General features: G+C 38.2%; 1 protein-coding gene across 1 annotated transcript; it reads left to right on the forward strand.

Moving 5' to 3' along the window:
* The first annotated feature begins 9011 nt into the window (after window positions 1–9011).
* Window positions 9012–25615, forward strand: LOC125012817. Its single transcript, XM_047593016.1, has 6 exons — window positions 9012–9048; window positions 9488–9520; window positions 12726–12998; window positions 22241–22507; window positions 24720–24814; window positions 25493–25615. The coding sequence occupies exons 1-6, from the start codon at window positions 9012–9014 to the stop codon at window positions 25613–25615; spliced, it is 828 nt and encodes a 275-aa protein (XP_047448972.1).
* Window positions 25616–25622: the final 7 nt, after the last annotated feature.

Raw genomic sequence — 25622 nt, forward strand, 5'->3', positions numbered from 1 at the left:
CAGGGCTCACCAGGATGATACCATCAGCTGGAAAACAGTCAAACAACATGACATTTATTGTAGAGATCTGCAGATTCAGGGTGATGACAGTAACATGTGATTAAGGGCGTATTCACACCAGGAAAGTCCGATAGTTCACTTGCTTTGGACTGGACCTTTTAAAAAAAATTGGTTTGGTTTGGTTTGTATTCACATTGCATTTTTCACAATTATGATGGAGACACAAAGAGGACAGGTTGTTTATCTGTTGATAGAGGTTTTATCAGAATGAAAACGTGTTACTATGTACTGATGGTAGATTACATTCAACGTTTGTGTATATTTGGAATTATTTCTCAATCTATGAATATCTGTTGTATCTACATATAAACTACATCCAGTGGATTATTGAACAGGATAAAATATTCATGACTGGTGGAAAATGATTTTCAATGAAGAGATTACTGTTGTTGTTGTGAATAATATTATCAGTTTGAAGTTTAGTCAGATTAAATATAAACAAACATGATTTACCAGATACTGACAGTGTGATGGCTTCACTCCACTCTGTTGAAGAATATGAGTCATCTCTGAGTCTACTCCTACACATGTAGTCTCCACTGCTGGACTCAGAAGCAGTGAAAGTATTTATTATTTATTGTTTGTCCAGTGTGTAGATGACCTGGGTTTACTCCATCCATATATCCACTGAGTGTCTTCTCCTCCCTGGACCTCACATGTCAGAGTGATCTTCTCACCTCTGAATATCTGAGGCCAGTTGTGTTGTCGTGTTACAACAGCCTTGTTGGAAACTGTTTCCACCAGATATGAACAGTTGGGACACAAATAGAAACATGAAATCAACGTTGTAGGTTCCATCATTAATTCTAATGATAATGATGAAATATGTACTGTATATATATACACACAATAGCCTACAGTGTTAAATAGTTATTTTACTATTAATTTCTCAGTAATTTTAAATGATTTTTTTAAGTTTTAAGTTTTGTTGAATTTTAGTTTATTCCATTAAATAACAGACAAATATTTGTAAAGTTACGATACATTTGTGAGCATATTTTAACAATAAATATCTGTATTTCTAGTGTTTCTTTGTAAAAGAACAGAAATATCATGTTTTCACACGTATTTTCACAGTTACAGTTACATTTTACATGTAAAATCGCAGTCTTTTTAATTTATTGTCCAGATTGTTTCTGTATTTTTAAAATACAGAAATAATCTGTAAAAAAATATCAGTAAAATTACGGTATATTACTTCTGATTAATTACAAGTAACTTGGTCTCATGTAACTGTGATATTTGCGCCTCTCCTCTTACCAACCATTATGTTATTATTCTCTTGAACCAGTGTCAGTTTCTCTCAACATAGAGTAAATCAGTGGAAATGTAACAGTGATTTATTAATCAGTGCTAAGCACCGAGTCGCTGTGCCGCCGAAACATGGTGAAAATATAACATAGCAACAGATAGATATTATAAATGAAGCTGCTGTGCAGTCAAACTGAATTAAATGAGGAGGAAAATGCTGAACTTCATAATTTGCAGTTGCAGTCAGATGACGTTTATAAGGGATCGGTATCGGCTGATATTCGCCTCATTAATTACCATTGGCCATTGGCCGAAAAAAGATGACGTGACCGATGGCAGTGGCCAATGTTTGTTTTTTGATTGGCATGTTGCATGAGCACTGTGATGAGATTCATGGCATGCAGTTTGCAATACATGTGCCATATGAGATATTTCTAGAGGCAGTGCTGTAAGAAAGGATTTTAACACATCCATTCTCATAAACGACCAAAAACACTACAAGTAAGACTCAAGGTGCTTGTTTAGTACTGTGGGACACTACATACCCAGCGACCCACTCACGTAGCCTCCTGCATAGTAGTGATGTGTCAGTCGCTATAAGAGTCGACTCTTTGAAGTGAACGACTGGAGTCTGTTCAAATAACAAAAAGAGTAAAAATCAAAATCACAAAGTGGGCAAAATCAGCATATTATGTACAATGGCAGACCTGCTGCCAGTAACAGAAGAGAGAGATGAATTGTGGAAAATAATATAAAGGTCAATATGTAAAAAGTGTAAAACAGCAGAAAGAGTATGACAAATAAATAAAGTGAGGCGTGGATAAATTAAAGTCAGATTGTAATATTGATCATGAGGACATGTGATATTGCACTTGAGTGTAGCACAAAGTGAAAGAGTGGAAGAACAGTCCAGCCCTTATTAGACGGGAATGTAGCAACTCATGATGTAATAACGGCTCATAATGTAATAACTAACCCATGCTATGCAAAGGAGTGGTACCACAGGTCCTTCCTGCCCTCTGCTGTCACTCTACAACCAGGTCTGCTCTGGTCTAAGTCCAGTCAGGCCTGAGGATTTTGTTCATTGGTCAAAAGTGCTGCTGGTATCAGAGGGAGAGATTTATAATCTATTTATAATCTGTGTATAACATTCAATCACTGAAAATCAACGCACTTAATCAAAATCATTCTTCAATCATAGTATCATACTCTTATATTCTGCTAATTCAAGTTCCGATCATACACTTTGTACCGGGCTTTTCAGGCTGTTGGTCAGCTGGTCAACTCACTTGACAAGAGTAACAGCAGTAAGCTGTACGTTTGGCTTGGCAGTTTGTCTACCTGAGTGAGACGAGTCATGCACTTTGTAACCATAGATATAAAACGTGATAATATGATGCTAATGGTTCGGAGTTGCTAGCTAGCATGCTAAAGTGGTGCTAACGCTACATTGTGCCTTACTGTTGCATATTCTAATATTTGTGGTGCAAGTTTGAAAATAAATGTTTTTGAACTGCCAAACCTTTTTATTTTAGTAAAGTTTATTTTCCAACTATTTTTGTAGCATTATATAAGAATTATATTGACACCCTTTAAGTGTTATGGGGGTAACACTTGTGTAGTTAAGAAATAGTCCTCTGAGAGAGTTAATCGCTAACACTACATAAAAGTGTTAAAAAAAACTAACACTGGTTGGTGTTAGACAGTGTGTTAAATTTAACTACAAGAAGAGTCAAATTTACACTAACTTAGTGTAAAGGTACTGTCAAGTGAGTTGAGATCTCAGCTGACCAACAGCCAGGAAAGCATCTCTACTGACAACTCCACCGTTGTCTGCAGCGGCGAGAACCACGTCAGCAAAAATAATGCGTCTAAAAGCATACAGATCTGTAAGTACTGTGTTTTTCTTGATCAGCTGTTAAGTGTCCTTATACACACACTATATATGTTACTGTTCTTAATAATCCACTGTTACAGCTGAAAAGAAGAAAACCAAATACCTGTTTTCAATGTGTTTCAGGTTTCTATCAGTCTATCGTTGAGCACAAAGCTCAGACACATGTGTTACCAGTGGTAATAAGACTTGTTGCAGTGTGTGTATGTCTATGTTTATGTACTGCCTGTGTGGTTAAGAAGCTCCATTTACCAGCATGCAACCGCCAACAAGTAAGCGAGTTAAAACTGCTCTTTATGACAACAATATGTGATGCAATATTTATGGCGCACTCCATGTTCTAGTGGTAGGGGGTCATGTTGTTTATAAGGCAACTAAAAATGTATGTATTATTTTACTGCCACAGCCGCAACCTGAGCGTGGACATCCCGCAAGGTTTTCAAGCCAGTCTGAACCCTCCTATGAGAACGTAGCAGAGTCGTCATAGAGCTCCACGAAATAAGCAGCCCAAGACAACAGAGGCTGGATCCAAGGTGCTGAATGTGAAGAGGTTGGTGAGAGCGACAGCAGTAAAGACGCAGGCACAACAGCTTATGATGGTTGACAGAGTCTAGACTGAAACATGTACAGGAACAGATACATGGATGGATGGATCATAGATCGAAGTATAGATGAATGGATGAAAGAATGAAAGACTTTGGATGATGATTATGATGATAATGGATGGATGTATAATTGCATATATTTCCCCATCTATGCTATTTCCCTCTCTTCTCAATACAATGTATTTCAATGTTAAAACTGTAACATGATCTCAGCTTCACCATTATGTAGTTACCACCACTGTAAAATATCATGTATGTGAACAGTATATTTATAACAACAGTATTGATTAAAGGAGGAAACTTGGAGATGTTATATTGTAACTGAACCTCTCACTAAAGCATATTGTGAGAAAGTGAATGTTCATAACATAATGTAAAAGTTGTGTGTAATGAGGATTTTTTTTTTTTTTAACTTATTATAAACTGCATATCTTAGGATTTGTGGGAACAAACCGGAGTAACCTAAACCCATCGATGGAGACATTTAAGTCAACAAACTTTTTTCAGAGCAGACATTTTCTTTGTCACAGCAGCAAACACACTGTGGTGCACCTGTGCTTCACCTGCCATGCCAAATGATCTTAACTACTTATCTTGGCTAATGTTTGCTGTGAAAAGAGTTTATTGACGGCCAGCAGGTGGAAGTCAGCTCAGGTATCACTGTTGGATGTGGAGTTCTTCTTCCACCTAGCAGGTTTCCTCAGACCCAGGATGTCTCTGTCTCTGGTTTCCCATGACCTCATTCATCTTCTTTGGTGTCTCTGGGTGGGTTTCCTCAGAAACTTGTTCCACCTCCATTAGTGTGGGATCAGGGAAGGCATTAGGCATGGATGCCTCCTGCTCGCAGGCTATTTGTGGACTTGAGTAGCCATTTTTGAATTGCTGAGGATCTATGCATCTATGCAGATTCAAAACAAGTTCACTTGTGTCTGTCTCAGACACACAGCCCTGTAAATAAAATAAATAATAATAAATTAATAAATACATAAAAATAGAATGTTGTCTTCTAAATGTTTTCTCTGTTTTTTTTTTTTTGTTTTTTTTTTCATTTTCTATTTGGCTGTTGACTAATTGCCTTTATAATCTGATTGACTGATCGCTATGACTGGCTCATGGCATCTTTCACTGCTTAAGGGGTGCATTTTATTCTGATGTAATACCCAGAGTGGCCAGTAGGTCATGTCTAAGCAGCTGATGGGACACACTTTGGATTCCTCCCATCATCATTCTGCAGTGCAATGAGACCAGACACCAGTACCTCTCTCACACGTGAGTGCAAAAATACACATACTACCTACAACTAGAGATGGGGCGTTTGAAATCACAAAACCTTTTAAGCTATTGCCTATTTTCATTTCATTTAAAAAATAAATATATTTATGTTTTTGTTTCTTAAATATTTTATTGTGTCAGCTTGAAACCATACCAACATAAAGTTTAGCCGAACGGGATTGTGCCTGGCAAATGAAATCTCATACAACCATGAGCCAATAAATGACACGTCTCGATTGCATTACAGTTTATCGTCCACTAGATGTCCTACTTTCACACTGTGTCACTGAAGCCCGATGGTAAGAGTCATGACCTACTCAGTTCTCTCGAACAAGCTCCTCTATATCCAGGTTCACCGTGACTGAGGCATTTTTAACTATGCAAGCCCCTCCCACCAGGCTTAATAATTACATCATATTCGTAACACATTTTTACTTTCATCTGTAGAGTCACTAATAATTTCATAACATTTGTAAATGCAAGTATTTGAACAAGCCACACCCTTAATGAATGAACTGTTGCTGGTCACGTGACCAAGATGACTTCCTGGTGGTTCCGATTAAGCAGCTGATTGGACAGAAATAATGATGGGAACTGAAGTTCTTTAGACTGCACTGAAGCACTAGAATCAGTTCATTCACGCACCGTGAGTCTCACTCGCTCTATTTCCTCCTCCACTCTTCACTTTAAGTGTTCCTTAGTGTGTTAAAATAAAGGGGTTTTTGTTTTCATGTGGATTGACTTGACATTAGCCGTTAACAACAATAATTGTTTAAGAGGGTAGGGGGAATTGCACAGAACGCCCTAGGTTTTCAGTCTGGTACGGGGAATGGAAAGTAGGTCCTTGTCTGTGGAGTGCAGGGACCGTGACTGGGAGTAGGGTTGGAGGAGATCAGTGATGTACTTGGGTGCCAGTGAGTGGAGAGATTTGTCAGGTCAGGAGGAGGATTCAGTAAGTGATGCGTGCTTTGACAGGGAAGCCAGTGAAGTTGCTGGATGTGCTGCCAGGGCTTGTTGTGTCTTAGCACCTCTGCAGCAGAGGTCTGGACATACACCTTTGCAGTAGTCCAGGTGTGAGGAGATGAATGAGTGGATGAGGGGTCTCAGTTACTGAGTTGGACAGTGCGGGCCGGAGTCTTGAAATGTTTCTAAGGTGAAAGAAAGCAGATTTGGTGATGCTCTTGACGTGGGACTGGAACGTGAGGGGCGAGTCCAGGATGGAATCTGTCTAGAACCAGGGGAAGATCACCAATCTTCTTGAGCAGAGGCACCGGGGGCCACCACCATGAGCTCTGTTTCACCTCTGCATCGCCCTGTTATAAAGTACAGTTTTAGCTGCAGGTACTGATTTGAACAGTGAAGATAATCAGAAAACGGCTAATATAACATAAATATATTTACACATGTTGACTGATCTTCTACTTAATGTATTACAGTTTGACACTTGATCAGCTTCTCCCTCTCACTTCAGTCCTCAGTGGTGACATTGGTTCAAGTAAATAGTTGTCTAACCCAAGTCAAGTGAGAGACACAATGACACTTACAAAGTTGTTCCTGTATATCTTTCATTAGTAATATACAGAGGCCGTAGGAACCAGTGCAGAAACCAAAGCGCAAGATCTGTTAAGACCAGCCCTCTAGACAGGCAGCGAGAACACGTGGTGCAGATTTGCTAATGTGAGTTTTCAACATTTCTTCCCACCTCCAAAGACATGCTTGTAAGGCTAATTGGTGACCCTAAACTGATTCTAGGTGTGAATGTGATTGTGAGTGTGAATGGCTGTTTGTCTCTGTATTAGCCTTGCGATAAGCTGAAGACAGCTGGGATAGGCTCCAGCAACCCCCACGACCCTAGTGAGGATAAGCTGTAGCAGAAGATGAGATGAGTTTTCAACATGCAGCTACGTAGCTTGACTGCAGACAACATAGCTTACAGGTTAAGGACCTAAACATTTCTGAGGTTACTGGGGGTAGGAGAAGGAATGAGCCATTTCAAGCGACTCAACCAGTTCTCGGAAGTGGGAACTGTTTCTGAAAAATAGGCTGTACCACTCGAATGGTACACCACCAGTGTCCTGTGGTTCTGTGGTTAGCTTTAACGTGCAGAAAGTCACAGAACTTTGACCAACAATTTAGCTGCACTCTTATTGGTTCTATCTCTTCACCATCAACGGCCTGCTGTACTGAAATGAGGAAGTACAATACTGCAGGCCAAATGTGGTTGCCTACCGATCTACTTGTCTTACCCATGACTGGATGCAGAGATGAAGCGTTCAAGATGGTGCAAAGCAAGTGGAAAATGTATGTCAAATGTGAACTGTGGCTTGGCTCGTTGCCTTTGTCATTAAGTTTCACACAGAGAAATTGATACTGACCGCTCACTTCCTCATTCGCCACCTGTCACCACTCTGCTAATGGCAACAAACCATGTTTTAATTTCTACATTAACTGTTTAAAGCAAGCTGAGAATAAAACTCTGTTTTACGCAGTGCTACAAACGCCTCTTGTTGTTTTGGAAACACCACTGAATGCCATGATGTCTGATTCTTGCTGTGGCACCTCTCTGTGTGAAGAGGAAATAGCGCCTTAGTTAATCTGCATCTTTTCAAGCCCTCCCTACTAAATATAAACAAAGTAAAGAGTGACTAAATAGCCTGCAATAAGATTTATAAGATAGATTTATAACAAATCCTAATATTTGGCCTCTGACTTAGTGCTACAAAGAATATTCTAAGTTAATACAGCTTAGTTGAGGTTTTACAGTTATATAGCTACCTACAAACTGAGGAGTTTCATTTTAGAATTAATTTGGCCATATTGTATTCATTGATGATGGCCAACGGCTGAAACTCGTTATTCCATATACTACAAATGCTGCTGGAGTCTCGACCTTTCCATGTATTTCTTTTCCTCCATGCACATTGGTAACATGTGAAGTCAAACTGAACTTATTACAATACTTCAAATTCTGCATGCAGCTAAAAGACTTCAACTTTAGCTCCGTAGAATTATTCAGTTTACACTGAATGCAAAGTTGACGCTTTGCATTCAATTGTGCTGGCGAAACAAACAGCAGTATCGCTGCAGTCATTCAGCCATTTCCTGTGTTTTGGGTCACAGCCCAACCAAACATGAAACCAGCAACCCACCGATAATGCGATGCTATGGCGTCTGTGTTGAGGTTGAAGAATGCGTTTCACTTTAGTACTGCAAAGCCATATAGTAATTTAAAATGCAGGCGTGCATGTATTTTCAGATAAAAATACATTTCTTTATTTCAATCTCTGTCTAGTTACAGTTCTGTTAGGAGGCACAGCCTGGAGGAACTAAAAGCAGACACACAGGCAGTGTGTAGATGATGATGATAAAGGCTTGTAGGGTAACAGGCCTAGATGCAGATTCTCATGCGTAACAGAAACGGCATAGGAAGGTGGCTGCATGGCGTTCATGATAATCATGATGAGAAAATGCTCGAATAAAACTTTCTGGAACTGTTGAGGAAGGAGTTCCTGGTCATTTCAGTAACTGTCTGTTGCAAGACATTCATACGACTGGAGCAGTGGGTGTATAACATGCAAATTACCACTCATCACTAAATCACTAAAATATTGTCTTAGTCTTGGGCTTCATGCATGTGCAATGATTTTTTGAAATACGTTTTTATTTCACTGGACCAAGCATAAACGTCTGCTAAAGAAAAATATCTAATAATATCAACTCTGGACAGGAAACGTGAGGGTGTCAAACAAATGCTGCGGTCGAGTTCACGGTAGTCGTCTTAGCTTAGCTGTGTAAAAGGGAAGGAAGCAGAGAGCGCCTATACTCCAAAGAAGAAGTTGAAAAAAATTATTTTTTTCTCTCGCTCGTCGCTGTTATTAGCAGGCAGAACAGTTTCACGTTGCTGGAGTGCAGCAGGGCTTGATGTCAGCATGAGGCACACTGTGCTCTTGGCGCTGGGCTTATTCTGTAAGTAAAGTCATTAATTCTTTTCAAATGGTGCAGGTCAAATTCTATGTTTCTCAGCGTGTTGTAAGTTCACTCTTTCTTTTCAAAAAAAAAAAGAATGGAGCAGACTTGTGTGTTTAAAAAATATATATTATTAATGTGATTACTGAGCGCAACATGCTGATTGGAGTATCTTTTGTGTGTGTATTTCAGTGTGTATATGGTTAAAGGTGGTATGTATTTGGCTTTTGAACGGTGTTATTCTTACAAGTCTTGTTTTATTTTATTTCTTATTTGATTAAGTAGTGTTTTATTGCTTTGCGTTTATCAAACTTACAGTTTCTAGTATCGTCTCAAAAGCCTGCTGATTATCAGCCGCTGTCTCCACCTTTTTATTAACTGGCTTAAAGTGCATTGTGGTTTTAACTCTGAGCTTGATCGTATCATATCTCCATTCTAGTGCTCAGTACACTCTTCCGCGGAAACGCTCAAGGTAATTGATGTTTTTTCTTAGTTTTTTCTCATTTTATATAATGAATAGAATAAATTATCTGGTATTCATCAGCGCCTTTATCACTCTTCTCTGTACTCGCATGTTTTGTGTTTTTTTTGTGATGTAGTATTTCATATTATAACATGAGCAGCTAATTAGGGTCTGAGTGTTAACAGAACAGGTGCTATACCCACCCTAGGGCCAAATGTTATATTCATTTAAGAGGTTGATGGGTTTTCTGTTGACGCATGTGATCATTTTAACAGCAGATGGCGCTGATGAGGGAACCAGACAAACCACCACACAGCCAGACACAGGTACTGTCAGTTACAACAGTCTGACATGATGTAAATGATCTCCTGGCTACTACCATAGTGTCTTTTTTATATGTTACCTCTTTGAGATGTTACAGTCATCATTAAATCACCCAAGTCACTGGTAATAAAATAAATTAAATGCTTTCAGATGTGAAGTGACTTAACATGTCGACACCATGACAATCAGACTCATCTAGAAAATAAGGAAATGACAAGATTATTGTGTAACCATGGCTAGGCCGTATGACAGAAAATGTATATCACAGTATTTTTCAGTTCTGACGGTAACATGGTAATTTTTTCATGCATAATTACATGTTCACAACGCAGTCTGAAATGAAATCCAGGGACATTGACAGCTTGGAGATAAAAAAAAAAAAAAGGAAAAATTAAATGTTATCAAGATGAAATGAAGATTTATGCTTCAATTATTTTAGTATAAGTATTTATTCATATTTATATCAGAAGTTTTGAATTTAGCTTGGAGTAGGTTGGGGAGGCTTACCATAGTTCCTAGACTTTAATAAGCAGCTTTTGAAATAATAATAATGATAACAAATGAAGTGATGAAGTGATTACGAAATCAGCGTGGTTAGGGCACTCCCATTTCACCTGGCAATGAAAATACCTTTTGCTGATTGGTGACTGGTATTTTCTGATTGGTTGATGATTAACCAGAACGGCCTGCCTTCACCTCATTTCTTCATAGATTACTAATCTCTCTTGAAGTCTGTGTGCGGCGAAATGCTGTGAGACTTGAGAGCCCTGCTTAAACATATTCAAACCACTATGTCTGTAATGTGCATACGTACGTAGTCTACGCGCAGCATTTTTTGTCTTCAGACAGGGGACAGGTCCAAAACGAGGACTGTCTCTGGAAGTAAGGGACGTGTGGTCACCCTAAAAACCTCACAGAGCTGACGTTTAGAACAAGTTCTTCCGTGTTTTCATGGTGTTCTCATTCTGCCACACACTTTCCATCTTCACCACACCTCACAAATCGTGGACGTCTGGTCACCTTAAAAAAAAGAAAGAACAGCATCACAGTTGCACCATGCGTGCTTAGAAGCACTACATTGAAAAAAGAAAAGTCCAGTCTGCAACAGTGTCTCAGGGTGCAGCATCTGAACGCAAATACACCAGTATACTGTCCAATCCTGTGTATAAGAGAGTGAATTGAGCTTTATTAGGCTCGAGGGCCACAACATGAAGTGGAGACAGCCGACAGGGTTACAAGGGTTACAAGTTCAGTTTTTTTCTGCTAGGGCTGATTAAGGTGATTGAGTGCAAGCCAGGGACTTGAGCTCATTTCACTTTCTTACACAACAATGTTGTTGTCTTTGTACAATGGTGTTCGCATAAGTTATATAAGGAAATAAAACAATAATAAGGGCATATAAATATAATAAGGAAATAAAACAATGTACAGTACCTTAGATGTACACTCACTTACCACTTTATTAGTTACACCTGTTCAGTTGCTTGTTAACTAATCAGCCAATCACATGGCTGCAATTCAATGCATTTAGTCATGAAGAGGTGATCAAGACAACTTGCTGAAGTTCAAACCGAGCATCAGAATGAGGAAGAAAGAGGATTTAAGTAACTTTGAATGTGGTATGGTTGTTGGTGCCAGACAAACTTTACTTCCCTCCTTTTAAAGTATTTATTTTTTTCTTGGAATTGAGTTGTGCAGGTTACATGTCACAAAAACATAGCATTAAGCAGGGTTGTGTAGACGTCTTACATCAACAGCCCTGCCTGGCAACTTGAAATCTATGGAGCGGTTTGGAAGCAGGTTAAGCAGGTTAAATGCTTGATGATAGAAGGAGAATCATTTTTGAATAAATACTTCAAAAAATAGAACAGTATTGAATGAATGTATAATGTATGAGCTCACTTTTATATTTGAAACAAAGGGTGTTTTGGAGCGTCATCATCTAAAACATCAGTTCATGACAAGAACACAACTGTTAAATCTGCTGAATTAACACAGGCACAGTAGAGTCAGTAAAGGTTGAAATGTTTGAGCCTCATCATTGAGTCTAAAGCCACTGAGGTGACTGAGAACCCACATAACCAGAGGAAGAATGAATGAAACTTGGAGAGATTTATGGAGCTACTGATGACATATTCACTCCAGTTGATGAACTAATTGTCCTGACTCTGGTTAATGTATCTTTCATAGAAACAACTGAGGTTCAACAGTTCAACACTAGATGGAGTCTGATGATATTTGTTGCCACTGCAGCCAGTGAGGCCACAGTGATCCTTCAACACAACTGGACTCAGATATTCAGAGGAGAGACAATCACCCTCAGATGTGAGATCCAGGGAGGTGGAGGAACTCAGTGGACGTATGAATGGAAACAAGACGAGTTAAACAAACCTCCAACATCCAGAGAATACAGGATCAATGGAGCTAATGAGTCTGACAGTGGAGGATACAGATGTAGAGGTAGAAGTTACTACTATTTAACAGAGTGGAGTGATACCATCAGACTGAATGTATCAGGTAAGATGAACATCTATCATCCATGTCAGTGTTATGTAGGTTTTTGTGTTTTAATAATGTGTATAAACATAAAAAAACACATGACAAATACACAACACTAGAACAAACATTATCTACCTTTCTATCAATGAAGTCACTTCCTCCTTTTATTCAGAATTTGTTTATTGTTTATTTCTAAATACATTCATGAATATTTTAGAGATGATGTGGACCAAGATGTGAGTTTCACAGGACACATGTGTAGTAACTGTTAATGTTGCAAGTCTGGTCACAGATTTAAATCTTTTATCTCTCAGTGTAGTGAAACCATATTTTTTCTGTATCTAATCTGTCCTGATCCTACACTTGTTCTGTTTCACTTCAAACTGAACAGCAAATCAACCTCAGGCCTCACTGACAGTTGATGGCAGAGTCATACCAGCAGGAGGCAGAGTGACTCTGACCTGCTCTGTGGAGCCCTCTGCTGGTTGGAGGTTCTACTGGTTCAGAGGTGGATCAGAGTTTTCTACAGTTCAGACAGTAACATCTGGAACATCATCCACCTCTGTGAGTGTTTCAGAAGGAGGCATCTATCACTGCAGAGGAGGAAGAGGAGACCAAGTGTTCTTCACAGCAGAGAGTAATGCTGTCACAATAGAGGAAACAGGTGAGTGTTGTGTTTTTGTTCTGAAATAAAGCCTCTTGGATCCATGTTTAACAGTAACATTTGATGTTGCTTTTAATCTTCTAACTGGATATTTTTATGTGAACATTAATTTAAATTTACAGTTTATTCCAACATAAAAGTTCATATTTTTCTGTTTTAGTGGACTACACTTAAATTATCTTGTTTTCCTGTAGTTGCACTGAGCTGAGTTTTTATGAATATGATTCAGGTTACTCTAAAGAACAAAACACAACTTCAGATGTGACTTTTATTTGATTTGATTGATTGTGAGTGTGATGTTGTGTGAATGTGTTGATTGCTACGTGTCAAACACAGAAACAACAGTTCTAGGAGCTAAAGATCTTAAACATCTTAAAGTGCCTAATGCAAAAACCGTATGACGTGACTGCTCAAAAATATCTAAAACTTATGACAATGAAAATAAAAAGATAAAATACACAAAAAAAATAAAAAGAAAATTAACTTATTGAAACAAGAAATGAATAAAAACATACAGACATTAAGACCTACAAACACAAAATTTATATTATAAAATAAATAATAAAAAATACCTGAGTAATAAAATGAGTAAATACTTTGTATCCTTTCAGGATAAGTGCAAACATTGTGATTTGTAACTGGGCCTACTCTTGGGCCCATGTGGAAGTGCAAAAATATGCAGTTCATCTAGTGGCAGCTTGAGGCTGGTTCAAGCAAATCCCATAGACCCCCATGATAAAAATCCCAGCTTTACAGCATTGTTAAACATGTTTACTCTGAAATGAAACACAGACCAAATAAATGACTGAACAGGGCGTCGCTAGGTTTTAAGGACAGTGGAGGCTTAGCCCCCAGGAGATGCACAGGATGTAAGCGAACGTAGCATAAACAAAGACTGAGATCGCTTCACGTTTCAACAAAATACACATGTTCCAAAGAAACAATAACCGATGAACATAGAGGCTAATGCCATGACTTTTGTTCACAACACAGTAATTGGAATTGCTCTCAAATATTTTGAAATTGCATCAATTATATGTGATTAAAATGGTGGCAATTTCAAGCCTTTCAATGTTATTTAATTAATTGAATTACATTAATATTCATGGTGTGTGTGTGTGTATGAATATATGAATTCCTGCTCGACCCAAATATTTTTAAGCTTCCTCTACTTTCCATTTATCCCTCTCCTACTCTCCTAAATACAAGCTCAAGTTAAATCTCATCATCATCATATTTCAGATTAAAATTGAGTTCCATAAAATTCCAAGGCTGTCTGCATCACAAATGACTTCATCCTGTGAAATCCTTTCTAGTAGACGTCTCTCCCCTCTCCACTTTTGTCAGGTGTTAGAATCTGTGTTCATTCTTCAAAAAGGATGACTGAGACTGCTTCTTGATATCTATAAAACATTTATTGAGATACAGAAAATAATTTGTGAACCACACAGCCCCCCCTAGGTCATCGGTAGCATTAATGTTAGAGAGGTAAGTGTAGTTGTGTGTGAGTGTGGGTGTGTGTGTGTGTGTGTGTAAAGGGAAGTTTACAGAGAACGAGCTTAAGAGAACAATGGTGACATTGAAATGACCCGTCAAGATGGCAACCAGATATGCAACGAAAAATGGCGTCGTAGTCATAGGCTGTGTCTGAAATCACCCCTAACATCTATATAGGCCTTATACAGGGGTGACCCCATTTTGTAGTGGTGTCTGAAACCTATGCCCTATATAGGGGACTCGAAATTGAAATAATTTGGCTGACGAGTTGTTTTTCTTCATTGTAGCTGCTCACCCTCTCGCTTAAATGTATGGCTAACTCCTATTCCATATTTCATTAATTCCCAGTATAGTCCAGAGTTCTTTAGTATGTTCACCTGTCTCCAACATTTGTTGATGATGTTTTGGCTTTCCTTTACAAATTCTTTATTTTGCAACAGTGTGGGGGAAATAAATAATAAGAACTGTCTTGTGCTCAAGAGATACATATCTTTTTGTGCGAGGTGCCTCTAAGGGGCGCACAAGATGAAAAATGGATTTGCACAAGACGGTTTTTCCTGTGGGTATCTTTGTACTTTGTCTCCCTATATCAATCAGGTTCATTCTGTGGCAAATATTCAACAATTCAGTTATGTGTTTGGTTTTGGGAGGCCATCTGTCCATACTATCAACAAACACTGTGTTGTGTGTCCTACATTATTTTCTATATCTATGTATCTATATAACTACATTCTGGTGAATAATATAATTTTATAATTAAGGTACCATGATCGATAATTGAAAAAATTTAAGTTCAGCACATAAAGTCATTGTTGCAGATGATTTTAATGTGTTTTAATAAACCCTTTGGTTCATGGACAACCCACTCTACCTACTGAGCCATAGCTACCTCCATTTAATGGAATAAACAAGCTCTAAAAAAACTCTAAAACTCTAAAAAAAGATCATTTAAAATTACTGAGAAATTAATAGTAAAATAACTATTTAACACTATAGGCTATTGTGCATGTATACACACACACACACACAGACACACACACACACACACACACACACACACACAATCCAATGTAAATCACAACGTCTTGAATTATTTCACAGCATGTCTGAACAAAACACGTGTAATCAGGAGACATGTTACAACTGCAACGTCTCCCTGCACAAACACAAAAGACAAAAACGTGAACGCGTCATGTCATTGGAGTGCGTGCTTCGAAAAGCGCGGGTCCCGTTTGGATTGGTCGACAGAAACGGTTGGAGAAGAAGAAGAAGAAGAAGAAGAAGACATGCCATTGGCTGTTGGGACACTGAACATCCGTCTTTGACGTTACGCTTAACAAGGTCAACAACCACCATGTTCGGTCACATAACTTGGAGCAAACAGCAGCTAATGTCGATGCTGGAGGAAGGACGAAGGCAGAAGGCAAGTATCAAACTGAAGCTTAGTAGTATTACCTTTATTTACCACCATGCCTCTGACTTCATTCGACCAAACCAATCCGCTAGCATGTCATCAATTGAAATGTTAACTAACTATGATGGCAAAAGTATGGCCGGTGGCGACGCCTTCAGGTGGCGTCTGCCAGTGTTAGATTTTCTTCCAAAGAAGAGAGAACAAATGTTTTATAAATGATACTGACATTTGGTAATGGTTTATTTCAACCAGTTACTCTTTCTTAAAACTAATATTTTCATCTTCCTCTTGCCTCTCAAAAATTTAGGAGGAGCGACCTACTTTGCCTTTTTCAAGGTTTTTCAAATTTTAATTTTGGTGCAACACTAGTCAGTGGTCAACATGAAACTCAAAACAACACTGAAAAATATGTAAAGGATAAGCTAACAATCATGTTCTGGTTTATTGGGGGGAGATCTGCTAACACAGTTTAGGTCGGCTATTTCACAACCAATAACATTTATTTAGATTTTGGCAAATTTCATGATTCATAATTTTTTGTTCTTTCTCTCTGCAGATAAGTGGTGAGAGTTGATTTCATGGCATAAACTGGTGGTTAAGAACTCCACTCCTTTCCATGCTGAACTGTTCAGTGAAGCAGTGCGCTCCGCAGTAGGAGAAACCTTAGTCAAAGAACCCAATGTTTAGCAGCTACCGAGATGCAGTGGAAAGGCATTCAGTACAAAAAGGGTCTTTCTGTGTTTAAACCAAGGTGAGGTACTTGAATTCAGACATATTGAGCTCATGCTTGTGATGCAGGACTAGCATGTATACTTTATTGTTACACCTCATGATGTGTCCTATGTGCCAGCATTTGCATTGTATGAAGTGAAACAAGCATGAAATGTTGGAAGCCTGAGCAGAAACTAGATTATTACCATTTGCATGTGTACAAGCTTTGTGGGACAAGAGTAATTTCACTTAAGCTTAGCATTGTTGACTCAGAGTCATCTGGAGTTTGAGAGATTAAAATCTGACAGTAACAGTATTTTTCATCCCTTCTAGTCCTCCTAGTCATGGATGCAGAGAGTCCGCTTCTGTCTTTCATCAAATCAGTGCCTAAACTGAGAGACCCTGAGCCTTTGCTGGAGCATCTGCAATGTTAAGGAGTTGAGGATCTGGAGGACCTGAGCTACCTGCAGGAGAGTGACCTCCTTTGTGTCCTGAGACCAGTTGAAGCCAGGAAATGTCTGTCACTGCTCAAAAAGACAAGTATGTGTTTCAATTTGTACAGAATAAACTTTCACATTAGAAAAATGTGCATAGTCAAAATGTACTTCTTAGGTCCACCTGTTCTACTCAGTGCAGTCCAATAAGGCAATTCTACCTTGAATTATACTTCAAAGAATCTTCTCTACATTTTTGCTGATGTTTTGAAAAAGGTGATGACTATACACCACACCTTGTTCTTCATTGAGTTCATAGGGGGTCTTAGTGGTGGTGTACTGCCTTATATTGAGAAAAAAACAGTTTAAAATATATCAATGGCTACTGAGGATATAATTAATATTAGGTAATAATATACCCAGATTGAGCTGTGTGATGTCTGTGTTTTAATTATTACTACTATCTGTCCTTTAATAAGGCCAACAACATGTCTTGGACAGTCCTCCAAGCAGCCAGAGCAACCAACAGTTGAGCAGAGCCAGTACCAGTACAAGTCCAGTAACACAGTCTGACCAGATGCCCCTCTCTGGTGAGTACATGCATCTGTTGCACACAGTTACTCTTTTGGGTTAGATGGGCTGAAAAATAATATAATCTATCTGTAACTTAGTGTAATATAGTACAGTCAGCAGCAGTGAATTGACAGTATGCTTAAAAATTAGTATCATCAGTTGGGTCTATCTTCTCTAGATTCTGATTTAGTAGCAAATGACACACAACTAATGATGGGATGGGATGGCATAATGGGATGAACACAGGATATTTTATCACAATGTAAGGAAAAAATGACTATTGTATCCAGCAGTAGCAATAGTTCCCCCAACAACAATATGTTGTTCATTTAGTTACCATCTATAGTCAGTCTGGTGTGTATTTTCTTTGTAGTGTGTTATGTTGAGATCTTGCACGCTTGTCTGTCCCAACGCAACGGTGTCGTCTATAGTGGGACTCGTGTGACTGCTGTGGTGTTGGAAAAGGCTGTATCTTCTTGCACCTTTATCCTGGTCCTGCCTCTTAAACTGTTATTAGCTGTTATCATTTAATAACAGTTAATGTTTTCTGTCTTCTCTTCAGGTGGTTACAGCTCAGAAACTGCAACTTCACTACGATCAACAAGTAGTTCAAGTATGGACACCACACCTCGTCAACTCTCTGGATAGAGTATGGATTCATTTCCAGTGAGGTTTGACAAAGTTTATAATCAGTGTGGTGGATGCATGGTGAGTTGACCAGGTTATGGATGCCTTGTATGTAAATTGGTAGCTCAACTATTTTTTTTTTCTTTTCTTTTTTTTTTGTTTTTACTTTTTTCTTCCATAACCAGTTCAGTTGAATTTTTCTGTTTTTTTTGTTTTTTGTTTTTTTTTTGTTTCAGAACCAGTCATTTTAATTGAATTGATTTTTGAATATTACTGTAATAATGGTTACCTGCTACGGTTGAATAAAAATACGGAGAACGGGAAATTGTAGCTGTTCTTGTTCAGCTTGGTCTAATTTTTTTTGGACATGTTTTGAAAAGATCAAATTATTGTTGTATACTGTTATATTACATCTAATATAAAGTCATATACAGCCTTTTTAAATAATAAAAAAATGCCATTAAAACTAACTAATAAGAGCACATTTCTGTAACATTAAGCATTATTATTTATATTACAATGTTAATTTGTCATCTTCATGGGTAATTTCATTATTTCAAAATGTAAAATTTTTGTAATTAAACGTTAAAAACATCGTAAAACATTTAATATCCATTTGATGTTTTCTAAAATTAACAGTAAATTCTTGCAATCTAACCAAATATCTGGTTTTGCAACAGTTTTTTGACGTGTTTTGAAAGATGAATCACATTATTTTGTGTCATATACTGTTAAATATAAAGTAATATACAATCTCTTCCCATAAAATAATGTCATTAAAACCAACTAATACCAGCACATTTCTGTACATTTAAGCATTATTATTCGTAATACAATATTTATTTACCATATTTCTAGGTGATTTAATTTTTTTTTAATGTGAAAATGTTTCTAATTAAATGTTAAAACAACCTGAAAATAAGGCAAAATGGTGTTATAATTACAAGTACAAACTGTATTGTAATTATGGAAAATAACTGTATTTTTACAAGAGGATTATTATTATTATTATTTTTTTTTTTACAGTGTGGTCCAAATCTCACCTAACTGTGATATTTGCGCCTCTCCTTTTAGCAACCATTATGTTATTATTCTCTTCAGCCAGTGTCAGTTTCTCTCAACATAGAGTAAATCAGTGGAAATTTAACAGTGAAACTAAACGACATTATGATTTCATGTCCTACTACCACTCATCCCTACTAGGGTCGCGGGACTTGCTGGAGCCTATCCCAGTTGTCATTGGGCTAGACCAGGCATGTCAAACATACGGCCCGCGGGCCGGACCCGGCCCGTTGGGTCATTTAATCCGGCCCGGCATAAATTTCTAAAGTATGTCTGAGTCTCTAGCTAATTTCTATTAAAAGTTGTTATTTTTTTAAATAAATACAAACCAAATGCTCCCTCCGGCCGCTAGAGGGCAGTAAATGTGTAAAAGCGCTCACGTCAAGCATGCGGCATTGACACGAGTTAGTCACAGGAAATAAACATTCGCAACGTGATGTGTCCAAGTAAAAATAACCGGCAATCTTGCTTCACCATTCACCACTACTAAACAAGTTATCGGTCAACACACCCTTCCCAAAATGGCACTGTCAAAAAAAAGAAGAGTGGACACGGAGTGCAGAGTTTTCCAGGAGAAATGGACCGAGGAGTATTTATTCACAGAACTGAATGCAAAACCAGTGTGCTTGGTATGTAATCAGCAAGTTGCAGTGTTCAAAGAGTTTAATATTCGGCGCCACTCATCATAAAGACAAGTATGTCATATTAAAGGCAATTAATATTGTGCAGTTTATTCTCAGCCTCAGTAGGCCCAGCCTAGTAGTTTGATCTGATGTAGTCTAATCCTATTGCCCATGCACTGCTATCACTTTTTTATTTATTTATTTATTTTATTTTATTTTGTATTTCTTTTTTCATTTATTTCAAAGCAGTATGACAATTAAGGCGAAAATATTTTTTTTATAGCTCCCACTTGAGTTTGTTTAGTGTGGTGAGTTGGTTCAGGTGTAAAACTGCATTCACTCAAATGTTAAAATAAACCAGTTGTTAACACATTCACGGCCAAACATGAAAAAACATTTTTTTCCCATTGTTTTTGAATAAATGTGTTGTGCTTAGAAAAGATCCCTTGTCATCCGTGATTATAATATGTAGGTTAGGCTACAAATGTAGGCTGAATGATAAAGCATCGTACTGAAAAACAAAGCTAAATATTTGGAGTTGACATTCTTTTGCTGATCCGGCCCACCTGAGAACAGAAAGTCTGGATCCGGCCCCAGAGCCAAACTGAGTTTGACATGCCTGGGCTAGACGCTGGGGATCACCCTGGCAGGGCTAACACAGACAAACAACCATTCGCACTCACACTCACACCTAGGAAACCAGAGTACCTGAAGAGAACCCATGTAGACACAGGGAGAACATGCAAACTCTACCCAGAAAAAAGACCCGCGCTGGACTCGAACCCCGACCTTCTCGCTGGGAGGCATCAGTACTAAACACAGATGTTTTCTTATTTGATTGGCATGCTGCACAAGTGCTGTGGTGAGATTCATGATTTGCAGTTTGCAATACATGTGCCATATGAGATATTTCTAGAGGCAGTACTGTAAGAAAGGATTTTAACACATCCATTCTCATAAACGACCAAAAACACTACAAGTAAGACTCAAGCTGCTTGTTTAGTACTGTGGGACACAATAGACCCAGTGACCCACTCACGTAGCCTCCTGCATAGTAGTGATGTGTCAGTCGCTATAAGAGTCGAGTTGAAGTGAACTACTGGAGTCTGTTCACATTGTAAGCTGCTGATTGTTTTTTTTTTTAATGTGATGGGTCAAGATGAAAGGCGTCCGTGCGTGCACACAGAGTGGGGGGAGGGGTTACACACATGCAACAGAGAGCACAGTAGCGCACAGACTGGAGGCAGGCAGACAGAGACAGAAACTACATGCATTAGAAAGGGTTAGGAAAATGAGTGATGGTTTTTTGCAGCAGTTCAATGAGGATTTAAATACAGCTATTTAAATAATAAATAATTGACGTGATGTAATTCCATTAGTAATTCCCTTTATACTATACACATAATTCAGTTACAAAAAATCTGAGGAGCCAGTTGGGGGCCGAAAGAGCCGACTCTTTTTAGTGAGCAAACCAAAAGACCCTGCTCTCTAAAAAGAGCCAGAATTACTGCCGTCCTACGTACGACCCAGCGGAATGTTATGGTGTTAAATAAGGTGTTAAATTAATTCATAATCTGAATAGAATAGCCAGAAAGTGAACACAATTGTTTCAAAGACCTTACTATTTTGATAGACTGCATATATGCTTTAAGCCAGGGGTCTTGGATCCAAAAAGCGTCGAATAAGGTTTAAGCTAAATGCCTGATTATAGAAGGAGATTCATTTAGGAACAAATACTTCAAACAATAGAACAGTAATTAATGAATGTATAATGTATGAGCACACTCTTATAGTTGAAACAAAGAGTGTTTGGAACGCCGTCATCTAAAACATCATCATGACAAGAACACAACTGTTAAATCTGCTGAATTAACACAGACACAGTAGAGTCAGTAAAGGTTGAAATGTTTGAGCCTCATCATTGAGTCTAAAGCCACTGAGGTGACTGAGAACCCACATAACCAGAGGAAGAATGAATGAAACTTGGAGAGATTTATGGAGCTACTGATGACATATTCACTCCAGTTGATGAACTAATTGTCCTGACTCTGGTTAATGTATCTTTCATAGAAACAACTGAGGTTCAACAGTTCAACACTAGATGGAGTCTGATGATATTTGTTGCCACTGCAGCAGTTTTTTCTAAACCAAATATTTCAGTTTTATTTTGTAGCTGTTGAGTGACATTACAGGGGAACAGGATATATTTACATAATAAGCTCTGAAGTTATGACTAAATCAATTACATTTTTCTGTTTATTCAGTTTTTTACTCAAACTGAGTATTTTTTGTTATGAACAGTTTCCGGTGAGGCCACAGTGATCCTTCAAACCAACTGGACTCAGATATTCACAGGAGAGACAATCACCCTCAGATGTGAGATCCAGGGAGGTGGAGGAACTCAGTGGACGTATGAATGGGAACAAGACGAGTTAAATAAACCTCCAACATCCAGAGAATACAGGATCAATGGAGCTACTGTGTCTGACAGTGGAGGATACAGATGTAGAGGTAGAAGTTACTACTATTTAACAAAGTGGAGTGATACCATCAGACTGACTGTATCAGGTAAGATGAAAATCTATCAGTTATATCAGTTTAGATTTTGTGCATTTTAATCTAAATAAGGCATGCCCTCTCTAATACCTTGAGGCCACCACAACCCCCTGACTGTTTTTAAAAGTCTTAAGACTTAATGAGGTTCATTGTGTCTTATTTTAGATATATATAACGGTTTTCACGGCATAATTATAAGATGTTCGTGTTACCTGCTTGAAAGTTTTGACTGTGACTCCAGTTTTCCTCAGAAGCATCATCTGGCATATTAATGAACCTCAATAATCTATTACATGGAAGTTTTGGAAAAATTGAAAAAAAAAAAAAAAAAACATCTGAGATTCAACCTCCACTGCAAAGATGAGGAGGTAACACCGACAAGCCTCAACATAAAAAGCCCTATCCCAACAAAAACTTGGAAAAAATCATCAACAAAGCAAAAAAATCTCTTATCAGAGAATGGATTAGAACAACAGCAAACAAAATAGACACAATCAACACGCAAATAAAAAAGGAAATGGACGACTTCAAAGAACATTACACACTGGAGCACAATACGGAAGAGGAAATAAATGCACACCTACATATAGTATACGAACAGGAATTTGCCACTACCAAACAGTGCCACATCAAGAAACTAAACAAACTAATCGAAAGAATAAGCCGAGGCAAACAAACAAAGCCAATGAAAAATGGGTGTGAAACTTATCCAAATGCACCCTCAGCAAAACAGGAATAATGGTCCTAGCAAGAGGCCTAAATTTTGCCATTACACCCACAAAAATACCACACGAAAAATACTGTAAGAAGACTCCACAGAAGAAAAGAAAAGGACTTTGAAGTCATTACTAGAACCTTTACTACAAAGTAAAAAAAAAAAAAAAAACAACACGGGACGCATACCAACACCTGATACCCACAGTCAACATCACCCCCCGGATATACAGAACACCAAAAATTCACAAAAAAGTCACTCTGTACAACAGAAAACCACTGCAAAAACTCAAAGCAATTGGCACAGGACCTCAACAACATAACAGTAGAAAAAAATGAAATATTCATAACACACGACGTGATATCTCTATTCACGAAATAGCCGGGCGACATCACATTGCACATCATACAGGAACGACTCAAGGAAGACCGGACCCTCAAAAAACGCACAAACCTGACAGTCAAAGATATTTCCACACTGTAACATTTTGTTGCAAAATCCACTAATTTTCAGTTTAAAGGAATCATATACAGGCAGACAGAAGGTTTTGCAATGGGAGATCCACTATCAGCAATAATGAGCAGTTTTTTCATGAAGGAACTGGAAACAAAAGCCATCCACACAGCGCCCACACACTATAAACTCACACTCTGGAAAAGATACGTTGACGACATCCTGGAAAAATAAAAGTCGGACACACACAAGATCTCACAGACCACCTGAACACCATAGACAACACCGGAAACAAAAAATTCACGCATGGAGAACACAATCAGACCACCACGTTTCTTGATTTGAACAGTCACCACAAAAGACGACAACATAAGAATCACAGTTTTCAGAAAACCCACTCACACGGACCAGTACCTCCTCTGGACATCAGAATATCCCACAGCACACAAACTCTCAGTCGTCAGAACACTCTATCAACGGGCCAGTATCATCACGGGAGATAAAGACAGACAGAAAGAGGAAAAACACATAGAACATGCACTCATGCTTTGCCAATATGTGAGATGGGCTGTAAACAAAGGAAAACAACAAGTCAAAACACAAAACACACTCAAAAAACAGAGGACCAATACAAAGTCACCATATGCATAACATACATCCGGGAGATAACTGAACCAATACAACAAGTCATGAAAAAACACCACATCAACACGGCAATAAAACCACACTCGAAACTCTGGCAGCTCATAGTACACTCAAAAGACAAAATAGAACCTGACAAAAAAATGCAACTTGAGCTATGAAATACCGTACAAAGCATTCCAAAAAAAAGCATAGATCTACATCGGGGAAACGGGAAGACCATTCTACACACGGAGAAATTAACACAAAAAAGAATGCAAAAGGGAGACAACGGGTAATTTTACAGGGACTCATAGATAAGAGCAAAATCATCACATCAGAAACCAAAGTTCAGAAGCCATCGGGATCAGGAAGCCCATCAACCGGGACGAGGGGGCGTACACCCTTTCGCATACCTGGGATTCCCTCCTGCAGAGACCATCAGACGATTAGTGATAAATGACACGTCAGCAATACGTCTGATGACGCTTCTGAGGAAGACTGGACTCACAGTCCAAACTGTCAAGCAGGTAACACAAACATCTCCTCATATTTATGTCTGAAGAAAAGAAAACCGGAATATGGTTCTTAAAATATTTTTAACCTGTAGCCCTTTGAGATCGTTTGATCAAAAGGGCGTTATAAATAAATTGTGTTATTAATTATTATTATTATTGTTATTACACTTGCTCCTAAAGTATATTTTTATTGTAGTATCCCAAAACAGGATTTATGTTTAAAACATTCATATGGACAAAGAGGTCAGTTTTTTTAGGTAGTACTTCTCTACCTATTGATTCTCACGGTGTGTTACAGTCACAGACACAACTACACATTTGCTCACACAAGCACACACACATTGACACACCAGTGCTACACTAACCCTCTGGTTCATGGACAACCCACTCTACCCACTGAGCCACAGACCCTGAAACTCAAATCAGTAACTGACAGTACGTCAACTCCTCTTTCATTTAACATCACTGAAGTAGGTTTTTGTTGTTATGTAGAGATTTGAAACATGTTTGAGATTTTCATATTCACAAAGATTAAAGTGAATATTTTTATAGAAGTTGTATTCTGTTTTAAGAGACGAGACATCACATGTTTAAATATTTAAATATGTTGAAATATTTAAATTAATCATGTAATACTTACCGTCTAAAGATGTTTTTTTATGATGATGTCATACTCTGTGTCTCTTGCAGCTTTTCTCGCTGCGTCTAGTCTCTGGGAATGTTATCCAGAATTACTACATGAATGATCTTTCCTCTAAACTAAAAGAAATTGCAGTAAACATCAACCTCCATCTCAGGGTGGAGAACAGTTGATCTTTTT

The sequence above is a fragment of the Mugil cephalus genome, chromosome 1, assembly GCF_022458985.1.
Source record: "Mugil cephalus isolate CIBA_MC_2020 chromosome 1, CIBA_Mcephalus_1.1, whole genome shotgun sequence".
NCBI lineage: Eukaryota > Metazoa > Chordata > Actinopteri > Mugiliformes > Mugilidae > Mugil > Mugil cephalus.